The 12,566-nt window shown below is 36.7% G+C and overlaps 1 protein-coding gene across 2 annotated transcripts in view; it reads left to right on the top strand.

Annotated features, from left to right (window-relative positions):
- The window catches only part of rngtt (RNA guanylyltransferase and 5'-phosphatase), a 97,258-nt gene that overhangs the window by 48,432 nt on the left and 36,260 nt on the right, over window positions 1-12,566 (top strand). For both annotated transcript variants that reach the window (XM_079255351.1, XM_079255352.1), the window contains exon 12: window positions 10,177-10,245. In XM_079255351.1, the coding sequence (XP_079111477.1) occupies window positions 10,177-10,245 (69 nt within the window). The remainder of the gene's footprint in view (window positions 1-10,176; window positions 10,246-12,566) is intronic.

The following is a 12,566-nucleotide window of genomic DNA, read 5'->3' as shown; positions in this document are numbered from 1 at the left end:
ATGTACTCTGTGGTTAGCAATGTTTTAAATAACATTTTCTTGGAGTATTTCAGGTACCCTTTGAAAGAAAAAGCTTCTCTGTAATAGAAAAAAGCGGTTCATCAAGAAAATGCACAAAGTGTATTACGGTTCATTGAAATAAAGTTAGATACACACTGTAGCAAAATTACAGGAATAATTTTGGAAGACATTCACCATCACCTCCCCCAATCTGTGCACGGCACAAGAAATTTATGAGGACGGGGACAGTTCTGGATAAAGGGAGGAGAGGACAATCAGGAATATCAGAGGGAAACAATTATAGAGGTGTATAACATAAAATCAAAAAGCAAGACATAAATATCTGCTCCTCCTTTTGTCATCATTTTCATGGAATTATCTATTCATTTGCTTTTAAATAATTTTCTTAAATTGAAAAGAGACTTTATGAACACCCTACATGTTTTAAGCACTAATGGCTTGTTGATCTTCAGAAATATCCATCCATCCAGCCATCCATTTTCTTCAACTCTTTTGTCCATTTTGTAAATAGCAAAAGTAATTATTCAGTTGATTAATGAGGAGTTTTATGTCCAGTTTTGACTTATTTCAGGAGACTTCCAAATGAGCTCTTCATGCATTGAGAGCAAACCCGAAGGCAGCAGAAGAAGTAGTTACAATGACTTAATGGTGTCTCAAGCGTTGAAAAAAAATCTTTGTTCAGTTTCATTTAAGCATGTGAAGAAAGAGGGAACATATTATAAAGATGGCTCTAGTTTCTGGTTAATTCTTGTAAAGTTCTCAAATTAAAACTGAAAGAGTCCAGAGAGAACCCAGAGCTCATCATCCCATTTCTACGCTGGTGTTGTACAGGAGCGAAAAACAGATCTACAGCAAATGAAACTGACCCCTGATCAGATTTAACCATGCATACTTGCTTCCTTTTCCTCAGCAACTGGCTTTTGTTTCCTTTCTTGACATAATCATCACAATCAATCATCTGATGTAGTGAAATTGAAAGCAGAGCTTAGTTTTCCTCCCTGACTAAAAATGTAGTGACGTCAGCCATGCACGTCTATGTTGGTGATTCTCTCCAGTGGGTCAACACGGTTTAGTTTTACATGAATTGAAAATTTCACCTCAGTAATGTTTTTTTTCACTCTACAGGTTTTTGACAGGTTCCTTCTTTGTGCCCTCAAATTCAGACTCCAACCATTTTACCTGTCAGAAATCCAGCCAATACCCTCTTAGTGCTCGCAGGACAGACAGAATCATCCCTCACTGACAGCGTAGATTCAGCAGCTTGCGGTTCGAGCAAGAAAAGGGCTTGCACATTTGAGGTCTGCTTTATCTTTCATTTGGGACACTTGTTTGGTGATGTGCTTGACTGGCAGCCATGTAGTTAAAGCAGTACCATTAGAAGTCCAGTCTCTTATCATGTATGTGGTTTTCTTCTTGTATTATCCATAAAGTGGTTAGTTGCATCATGTTTTGCCTCTTAGCTCGACTGTGAAACTCTCCATTGGTTAATATTACCTGGACTAATAAGGGAAGCAGCCTCGTTAACAGAGATGGTTTAATCTCTTGGAACTATGGCAGGAAAATATGGTACAATTACCTCACATAAACCCATTACTCAATATGTTTTCACTAATTTGCATGCAAGAAACTGAAAATGTTTCTGCTGGCAAGGGTAGGGGGCATGTTTTCATTTTTTGCATATGTCAAGCAAACCTTGACTGTTTTTGATTGATTGCTTCTGTTCTGTGCTGCAGGTTTTATGTGCTTATCGTTATGGATATATTTTCATCTCTACCCTCAAATTCTTTCAAGCTTTTTTTTTTTTTTTGTTATTTTACTGCTTATAAGCACCTGGGGCATCTTCATCACCTTTAAGCTGCAGCTGTTCTGGTCCCCCTTTGGACAATACTTGTAATCCATATGCTCTGTTGTCGGCTTCAAAAAAATTCTATGTTTTGGATCAGACAGTGTCAGACTGCAAAGAGCCTGTCAGTGCAAATGATTTCATAAAATTTCATCTTGATCATATTGAATAAAACATCTTATATCCAGCAAAAGACATTGAATATCTCCAGACAGCATAACCGAGTTTGACTCCAGTTCAGTCAGGGACTTTTCCAGCCCTGCCCAGTCACTCTGACGGAGTTTTCATTTCATAGGCACATGCACACCGACTTCAGAGGGCAATTCGTATTACAGGTTGAAACGAGATCCATGAGCAACATCCCCGTGGTCTGACTGGAATATCAATCCATCTTTTCAAGTTTTGATTCATCCCCTGCATCTAGACCTCCTTAAGAACAGCGGGAGATGAAAGGGGAATACAAACGCTTCAGGAGAGGAAAGTGAGTGCATAATATCAGTGTTGTTGTATCAGGTGTGTTGAGAGAGCATGACGATACTGGATGAAAACACAAGATTAGGCCTCATAATACTCATTGCAGCCAGTATGCATATTAACATAGCATATAAGGTCAAATTATTTAATATATATAGCTGCCAATGTTCACTCAACTTTATAAAACATTTACATATTGCTTATTCATTTCAGAATTAGTATTCATTATTCAGTGAAGGCGCATAAGCAAGGTCAATCGGAGGGGCATCTTTTGAATATGAAACCACTGGTTAATATAGAGTTTTATAACTCGATGGAGTTTATTACTTTCAGCCTTCTAATCTTCATGCTGTTAGTAATTAGCATACCGTATAAAAAACATTCCTCACTATGCAGGATGGAAAGGCACATTGTTGGGATTTTGTCACTTGCACCTCCTGCAATGCCAAGGTTCATTCATTTTTATTTTTATTGGTTAAATATTATCAGACAAAGATACTTCAGATCATAAGTAAGTTTTATATAACTCTTGGTTTACTCTGACCTTGGTGTAAATCTGACAGATTCCATGTTGAATAGAGACTTTGCTTTGCAGTCAACACATTTCAGCTTATTTTGTATTCTACCTGTGAAACGGAACCCGCAAAAGCCATTATTGCAAACCACAGGAGGAAACAGGCATCTGAACTCAAGGTCAACTTCTAAACCCTAATTTACACTTGTGGGAGGTTTCGTGGGTAACAAAACACAACACGGCCTGGAAGCTGAAATGCAGCCGAGCAGCTATAAATCATGCAGTGTAGATAAGCAGCCTGGATTTGACATCATTTAAAAGTTCATTAATCTAAACGCAGGTATCACTAAAAGCATGTGTTCCAATCTTTCTCATTTACTTTCCGTCTGCAAAGGTTTTATCTGGAATAAGTCAATTCAAGATTAACAAAATACAATCAGGGACAGGCGAACTGTTAACTTGTACTCTTTTGTTATAGTTATAGTTATAGTTATAGTTATGGGTAACCAATTAATTGGCTTTGTTTTTCTTCCGAAATGACAAAAACTGGTCATTTTAAACATTCAGTCTGTGCGGCGGGCTGCTCTTTGTTAAGTTGATGTTGTTGTTGTGCTTTAGATTTGCTCTGCTTTAAAAACAAAATAATTAGATAAAGATGTTCTTAATGATGGGAGGAAATTAGGAATTAAAATAAATATTGTCCAGTGCTGCTGCTGTCTTTCCTTTTTGTCCCAGCGTCTATGCTTACTGTTCTCTATTGTGCTTTTTTTGAGGCCATCTTCAGCTCCCAGCTTGGATTAACTTTCAGCCAGTCAGCTACGAAGTGTCATCTATTGGGTTTATGCTCACAAACTTAAATGTTCCACAAAAGCGAAGAACTTTGTTCTTGTTCTCAAGGTGGCAAAAAGAAGATCAAAGTTTATTTTGGCCTGTTTCTGTCTGTCTTTGTGAGAAACTGTCCACAGCAGGGTGGTGTCAGTGTCTTTGTGCCACATGATGCACAGATTTTCCTCCCCACCTCCTTTAGTGCTTCCTTAAATTTGACATTTAACTTTGTTGAATATTTTGCATCAGCAGAAAGGTGGAAATGACTTTTTTTTTTTTTTTTTTTTTGCCACCACAAGAAAAGTTCTTCGTTCTTGCAGAGTATGCAACAGCCTTTATTCTCATGGGGTATCCAAGCACTATTGTTGGTCAGAAATGGGAAGAGGAGTGATAAATCTGCATTTCTGCCTTTTTACTGATGTGAAAAATTCGAACAAATCCATCTACACAGAATCTATCCAGCAGATTGACTTGTGCACCGCCGATGAAGCTTGTTGTGAAGTATAAAACAGTCAGACTAGAAAAATCCTTGGTCTCATTCGTATCGTGCAGCAGGGATGGATATAATTAATCAACAATAGATTAAGTGATTGTTAGTAATTTCATTGGATGACATTATTTTTTAATCGATAAAACTAATGCATCTTTGGAATGGTGTCGAAGTTGTATGTGAACTCATATTTACCTCCCACAACAGTTGTTCATCTTGTTATAAAGATCTAAAGTTTACTGCATTTTAATGTAGTTCAGACAGACTAAATTTTATTCTCAAAATGTTAATGATTTATCAAAAATCTATCTATTCTAAATTCTCCTGAAGATGATCTATTAAATTAAGCATAATAATTAGGCTTATTAAGCATCTTTGACACAATTATACACACTTTTATTATAAATTTCCCAATTGCTATAAATTATAACACAACAGCTGTACAGGCCATAGTCGCCCAATCATGCAGGGATAAGCTCAAGCTTCCCCGTGACCCTTTTTTTTTTGGAACAATCAGTAAAAAAATAAATTAATGAATGGATGGATTGATCTGTCTAGAACTTTCCAGTTTTTCTTCTACTTGGACGTCAGTAACTTTGACAAAACCCGTATAACTTTCTGAGGCTGTTTTCACATGTTTTTCTGTTCAAAATATGGAGGATTATAGTTCACAGTTTCCCATTTATAGGTTGCTATTCTAACTCCCACCTCCGAGGAGATATTCTGTCAGCATAAGGGGAACTTCCTGTGATCGAAGTGACCAATGTTTGGTCCAGACCTTGTAAATCTACAAGACTCTGCACTGGAATCCATCATGAAACAAAGTGTAAATATCAGCAGTTCTTAAGTTGATGTTGGCCTTAAAAACCTACAACACAGAGAAAATGAACAGCAGCGAATGCCAGGGCTCATTAACCAGTACACAGTAGAGAAATAATGGGACCCTTGCAGGGCACAGCTAGCAGGTAAGCATTCTTTTGGGGGTGCTAAGCAGCCCCCGTTTTCCACAACGCGTCTATAGAACCGTACAATAAAATGTCAAAGTAATTAGGTTTAAAAAGTTCCAGTGTTTTTATTGAAGAGTTACATCATAGATGAAAAGAAAAAAAAAAAGTTGGCTTGGCACCGTAATTGTAAGTTACGCTTCGTATTTTCTGCTGTGTGACGTTTTCATGTCTCTGTAAAGCACTTTAAATTACTCCGTCTTCAATTGTGCTATGCAGCCAAACTTGCCTTTCTTTACACTTCCAGCCAGAAGTGGGAAAAAAGGAGCACAAAAGGACAAGGTATTAATAAATGTACCACTGAAAAGACATGAATATATGAATAGTTTGAAAGTCTAGTCACAGAGACCGCATGGGAATATGAAAATTAAACACTTTCAAACAATTCTTCTAACCGAGACGTCGTCTTGTGCTTCAAGTAAAGATGAAAACTGACAGGAGCTTGATTTATTCGTTCACTTTTTTCATTTATTTCTTCTGTTTCCCAATGAATAGTTGTCATGAATCTCATGTAGATTTCATCTGATTATAGCAGTTGCCAAATAAGTCATTATTGTTATTCCAAATTACTGATGCCTCTTCTTTGTTAGCCTGTATAAGTTGAACTAGGAGTACATAGCAGTGAAGCTGAGGGTTTTTTTTTCCTCCCCTTCTTTTTTTGCTATGCAAAAGACATCTCTTTCTCAGTAAAGGATGATACAATAGAATAGAAAATAAAGGTGAACTACATTCTCCATGTAATTACTATGCTATCAGGCTGTTAGCAGATTACATATAGTTTATCATTTTGTCCTAGTGAGGGCAAAGGTGAAACACTGGAGAGGAGACTGCTCTGGCTGGACAGCTGTTCTCTTGAGGGAGAAACGCTACTTATCGTGTTAGCAGTTGATTCGTGTCCACGAACGTTTCCCTTGTCCCGTCTCTTCCCCGCAGTTCGGAGGGAAAGCTTCATCTCTTAATGGGGCTTTGCTGTTCACCTACGCCTACACAGCTTTACTGTATCAGCCTTCTAAAGAGGTTTACCATGAAAGCAGGGTCTTTGCACCCTCCCCCCATTTGCATTATTGCTCCATTGAACTTCCATAGTGTAGGAGGATTTGTGAGTGGAAGTCTTCTTCCTGCTCATCTGTCCATCCAAGGTTCACTGTACTCGCCGAAGATGGTGGGTGGGTGTGCTAAGACGGCAGGAGAGCAGAAATGGAACTCCCAGATCTTACCGCCTACATGCCGTTCCCTCATAAAGGCATCACTTCTTTTGAGTCTGGCTATCTGCCTTCTCCATGTCAGCATGGTTGTCAAGCTTTGTGTGATCTGCTGTGACTCATTCGTCATTCTGGAGAGCACTGATGTTGCTCTGCTTTCTTTGTAGAAACAGCAGTGAGTGAAGATTCCTCTGTAGCCTTCAGTCTGATGCATTCTGCACTCCTCTAAAGACTAATGACTTCATTTGCTTTCCAGAAGCAGACTGGCTGAAAGATAATGTTTGGTAACGACATACTTTGTGTGGAAATGTAAAGATGCTGGGTGTTTTAGTGTGACGCCTGGGATCTGATGCTGGAAAGTCATCATCTTTAAGAGTTTAGAGGAAATAGTCTAGTTTCATTTAAAAATTGACTTTGTAAATGCTTTTGTGGAAGGAATTGCTCACAAAAAAGTTGGGGTGAATGGGCCCAGTTCAGATATGAGATCAGTACTTTGGCTGATTTAATCTGATAACGACTGTAGCTCATTCATTTTATAAATATAGATAAATGCCCTCAGGCAAATTGTATTTGATGTTTTGTTTTTTTTTCTTTTCTTTTTGCAATAGATTTTCATCTCTTCAAAGAGATTTTTGATAAAGACTATCACCACAGACTTGCATATGCAGGTCTCCTGGTCAGCATATTTTGCTCTGGGGCGTTATTTACAGACAAGACTCCATCTCTGTTGCAGTCAGATAGCTTTACTGTGTATGTCCCTTTTTACCAGCTTTGCATTTAATACAATTAAGTTAGTGTTTTACTGCATTTTAGACATTTAATTTCTAACAATCTGGTTTTAATTTAATTTCTAGTAATCTGGTTTATTCCCAAGCAACTTCAGGAATGTGTGTTTTAGCTGTGATTATTGACAGTCTTCAAATCTGTGCAGCATTTTGCAGTATCCTTGTCAACAGGCAATGTAATGTCCATAACCACTGACTGGAATCTCAGAGCTGGAAAATCAGTGGAGATATCATGCAGGTGTCATTAAAGAAGAATTTCTCAGTCCTGGGTGTGCACCTGCAACCTCCTGTGGTATGTGACAAAAAGAAATGAACTAAAAAGACTGCAGTACATGTCCTCCTTCTCATTTTCTTTGTAAAGCATGCATAGATTGGGCTTTTTTTGGGGGGGGGATCTGAGAAGATTGAAAGTGAGGTCAAAGTGTCAGGCTGGTTGTTGTGCTCTTCAGCCATTCCTGAGCAGCTTTTTAGTGATGTGATAGGGAGTGTTGTCTCATTGAGAAAAGCTGCTGCTGCAGCCAAATGCAGTTGTGGTGATGGTGTGCAGCAATGTGAAACTAGCTGTACATGTCCGTTCACATTAATGCTCTAATCCAAGGTTTTCCCAGGCTATTGCATCGTTTATTCATGTTACTCACTCCCTAAGGCGGCGAAGTGGTGCTGTGTTTTGCAGCTTCACTAAACAGTGAGAATGTTTTTGGGTTAGAATCTGATGCTCAACATGTCCACCTTCTTCTCCCCCCATAGTAAAGACATGCATGCTAGATTAACTAGGAATCAACTCGCCATGACTCACTGCAGGGCATGTCAACAATAGATGGGCAGATTTTATTTTGTCCTTCATTCCAACAGAAGGAAAGTTCTGTACAACACTCTTGTTCCACGTTTCAGTGCGTTCTTGTGTTTATAAAATGCATCTCTTTTTGCTCAATTTCATCTCGATGGCTTTGAAATGATACCTGATATCCACTGAAGTGCACTAATGCATTCACTTTCGTTTTTTATTGAGCCAAGGCCATTTCCTGCAGGGCTAAATGTATTATCCTCTGTGTGAATATGCCAGAAAGAACAGTTAAGTTATGAAGTTTCCCCATAAACAAGAACAAAAACTTATTTTCTGGCATGCCTGCAACAGATGTGATTTTGCGAGTGTGACTCATCCTCAGGTTCTGCATATCAGCTCAAAGCAAGACAAAAATATGCTTCATTTAAATATTTATGCTTTTTCGATTCCTATATCCCTGTTAAAGCTTATTCTAAAACCGAGCCTGTAAAGCAGTTGTATTTTTGCAAACCGTGAGCTTTAAATATAATCCAGACTTAAAGTTGGTGCTAAAACAATAAAATGAGAGTAAAATATTAAACTAAGAGAACCGACAGTTTTCTATGGGTTTTTTCCTAGATTATATAGTCACTCAACTCATGTTTAATATTCATTTTTTGCAGGATTTACATTGACTTTACTTCCTCTTGGGCCCTTGTTTATGAGATAATGTAATTTTGCAGCCTTCCATACAGCCAAGCCATCGTGAATCTTATATAAATTTGCGTGATAAGGTAGAAATCTGTCTGTTCAGCACAGGATTACCACAAAGTTAAAGGGTGTGTTTTTATATTGATTTTTTTTTTTTCTTTTTAAGCGGCATGTTTCTTCTCATGCCAGTGTTGTACGGAATGTTTTTACAATGAACCCAGCACAAAACATCCAAACATCCCAGAAATGTGTGCGCAGGTTCATTCATGGACAGGTTTTAGTTGAGATTTAGTTGCAGTTTCATCTCTTATTCTGCCTCCTACTTTATAAAACATAGATTTGAAGGACATGCATTTCACTTTTTCATGTTTTCATTCACTGAAGCTGGAGCACTTGGCTAACCTTGGCTGTTTCAAGCACATAAAAGCCCCAGAGTCTAGATTTTTCTGTTTGAACGCAATTTTTGACAGTCAAATTTTTTTTTTTTAAAGATCTGCTTTCAACCATGCTCCTCTTCTTTTTTTATTTTCTTTTCTGAACCGATTCTTTCTTTGTGTGATCACAGATGAGTCATTAACCCAACTCTGGAGGAAGTTTCAATCTTTTTACAGTAAAATGTTTTTTTTTTTTGTTGTTGTATGGCTACAATTAATGAATATTAAACGTGTCTAGAGTGGAAAAATGCCGCTTATTGTTGGGTGTCGCTGCACTGCAGTACAAACGCCTGGGAGGAGACTTGGGTCTTTTTTTTCTCATGCTTGCTTATCATGTTCCATGAAGGGGATGTTTAAACTTGGAAGTTTATCATACAGGATTAATACTTCCAGCAGGTATTTAGGTCATTGGATGCTGGGAACCAAATTGGGCAGGTGTTCAAAACCTAATTTTAAAAAAAATACAATTTTACTTCAATTATATTTCTCTGTAGCTGAAGGACAATGCATGGAAAAATTCTGCTCATTAGATGAGATCACACAAAACAGCACCCGCCGTAGATGAGGGGTGGATTAGAAAGATGAATAAAGAAACGCATTACTTTAAAATGTGGAATTCCTTTCACCACAGAATTTCTGATGTTCTGACTATATGTCTGTGCATTTGCTTCCCTATGTGTCCTTGGCATCTCCTGACAAGTTTACATTTTGTTGTTTTCTGTGCACTCGGTGGGGTTGCTGGTAATAGAAGAGATTAAATCTGCTCTTTCTGTTATTAATAAAGTCAATGATTGGTTGCTTTTCCCATCCTTAACCTCAATCTGGTTGAAACTTACAGATTTCATCTCTGTCATGGGCTCTTAGTCACAATATAAGGACTTAATTTCAGAGCTAGATGGATTTAAACAAGGTTTCAGAGCTTGTGCTTAAACATGTCAACCCCCCGATAACGTTAAAAGTCAGATCTATTGTGTGCATCCTTTGCTGTTTACTCTCTAAAGCCATACAATTTCATGTGTTTCTACCTAAAAACTACCAGCTACCCATCTTGCCATCCATCAGTTTAAATTGACTGAAATATGTCCCCTCCTTTTTTTTTTCTTCTCCCAGCTTCTGGAAGGCAGCTTCACATCCCAGGTCAGCCATGAAGTCGATGGGCTTATCTTCCAGCCATGTGGGGTAAGCAGTCATCTATGTTCGACAGGTTGTCATTTGTAAAAACCCATTGCCACAGGTTGAATGTCAGAGACTGGAATTTCGTGCACCAAACTTCTACATAAGAATCAAGACAGCTTGTCACTCCCAGCAGCTATTTGTCACATTCTGTACCGGTCTTGTCCTCTAGCGCTGCAGAGGAAAACACACTCCTGATACTGCCTACACATAATCATGGCCCTCTCTGCGAGACACCTCACATTAAATCAGACACTTGCAGTTTTATGTTACGATGGAAGTGGCCTTGGTTGGAGTCCTAATTTACTTGGTTTTCAAACAGCAGAAAATCACTTTTATATATATGTGACGACAATATTATTCTTCCGTACTTCTTCTGCAGTGGACCGAAGGGCCCATATTCCTCTGTGCAATACAAAAATAAATCTGCATAACATTAATGCAGGAAGAGCCTGAAGGAATTTTCTCTTTAGTTTTATTTTTAGTTTCAGCTTGATGTAAAACACCTCTGTCCAGTCTGTCTTTTACTTTACTTTCACTTATATATTAATTTGCTTTAGACCTCTAACATTCCTCTGTGTTGAAGAACCAGACAATCAACATATATTAAAACCTTCAGAAGTCAGTTTTTTTTTTTAAATTTAAATCGTTTAATAAAGCTACAATGAAGATACTAATAATGATTGAGAAATGAGAGCAAAATCTACCTTGAAATGGATTTGGAACCATCTTGCAGTCTTTGGAAACAGACATTTAAGCTGAACTTTTCTTTTAATCAATATAATTGGTTAGTTTTCATTCTGTGACTAAATTTACTTCTCTGGAGAGTCCAGCTAATAAAACAAGGAGTTTGATGTTATCATCCTCTGTTGACCTAGATAAATAAAACTTGAACTCTTTTGCTCTCTGCTTTCTCCGCCTGTATCACGTCTTTGTTGTAAGATGAAGAACTGATTATTAGCAACATGATAACTGCCCTTTACATAATGATGCTCATCTCCATGAGAGAGAATAAGCAGCTGAAAGTCGATTTATGAAGGCTATCCTGTAATTATCACTGCATGGAGGCTGCGTTCCTATTATTATCGTTGCGTAGAAGTAATTGATATTGATGTTGACCAGAGTTATTGTAAATCAAAAGCATTGACACTAATATGTGGGAGTTGGTATAAACTGGCTATGAAATCAAAGATGGCCACAAACTGAATGAGACTGCCTTTTCCACCTTTAACTCTTTAAGCCTATTCTTTAATCCCTCTTCTATATACTTGCATAACCAACATGAAATGACCATATCTATGCATATCTCTTTTTGGGTCATAGTCATGAGAACACTTATTAAATTTGTAAAGATGTGTAAATGTAACTGGTGAAGAATAATTGAAGATGGTGCAGAGCACAAATGAAAATGACACAGCTGTAGTGCCAAAGCTCTATCATATCATAGTACTATATGCAAACATTATCTAAAGGACTGCAGGCGAAATAGCTGAAGTTTGTTGCTGCAAGCTGATGGTGATACATACAAAAAATTAGAGACATTTTAAGTTTTAGTTTGGCTTCATCTATCCTGAATGTTTGGTCCAGATTTTTAACTTCTAATTATTTACAAGCCTTTAAAGAAAGAAAGAAGGGCCACTCCATGTTTTGTTCTTTCTGCCTTTTACTATAAATGTATAGCAGCCCAACACTGTGGACTGAAAGAAAGATTATCTGTACTATTTATTCATGTAAATAGTTTGTATCAAAAAATTGAAATACAGCAGTTAAATATTTTATGTGATTCTAACTTGATGTATTCATTACAGGTTTCAAATGACATTACATATATATATATATATATATATATATATATATATATATATATATATATGTATGTATGTATGTATGTATGTATGTATGTATGTATGTATATGTATGTATATGTATGTATGTATGTATGTATATATATATATATATATATGTATGTATGTATGTATGTATGTATATATATATATATATATATATATATATATATATATATATATATGTATGTATGTATGTATGTATGTATGTCTATATATGTATGTATGTATGTATGTATGTATGTATGTATGTCTATATATGTATGTATGTATGTATGTATGTATATATATGTATGTATGTATGTATGTATGTATGTATGTATGTATATATATGTATGTATGTATGTATGTATGTATGTATGTATATATATATGTATGTATGTATGTATGTATGTATATATATATATATATATATATATATATATATATATATATATGTATATATATATATATATATATATGTATATATATATATATATATAT

This window comes from Telmatherina bonti (assembly GCF_933228915.1).
Source record: "Telmatherina bonti genome assembly, chromosome: 16".
NCBI classification, from domain to species: Eukaryota; Metazoa; Chordata; class Actinopteri; order Atheriniformes; family Telmatherinidae; genus Telmatherina; species Telmatherina bonti.
Note: the sequence above shows the minus strand (reverse complement) of the source record. Positions and strands in the feature narration are given on the sequence as shown.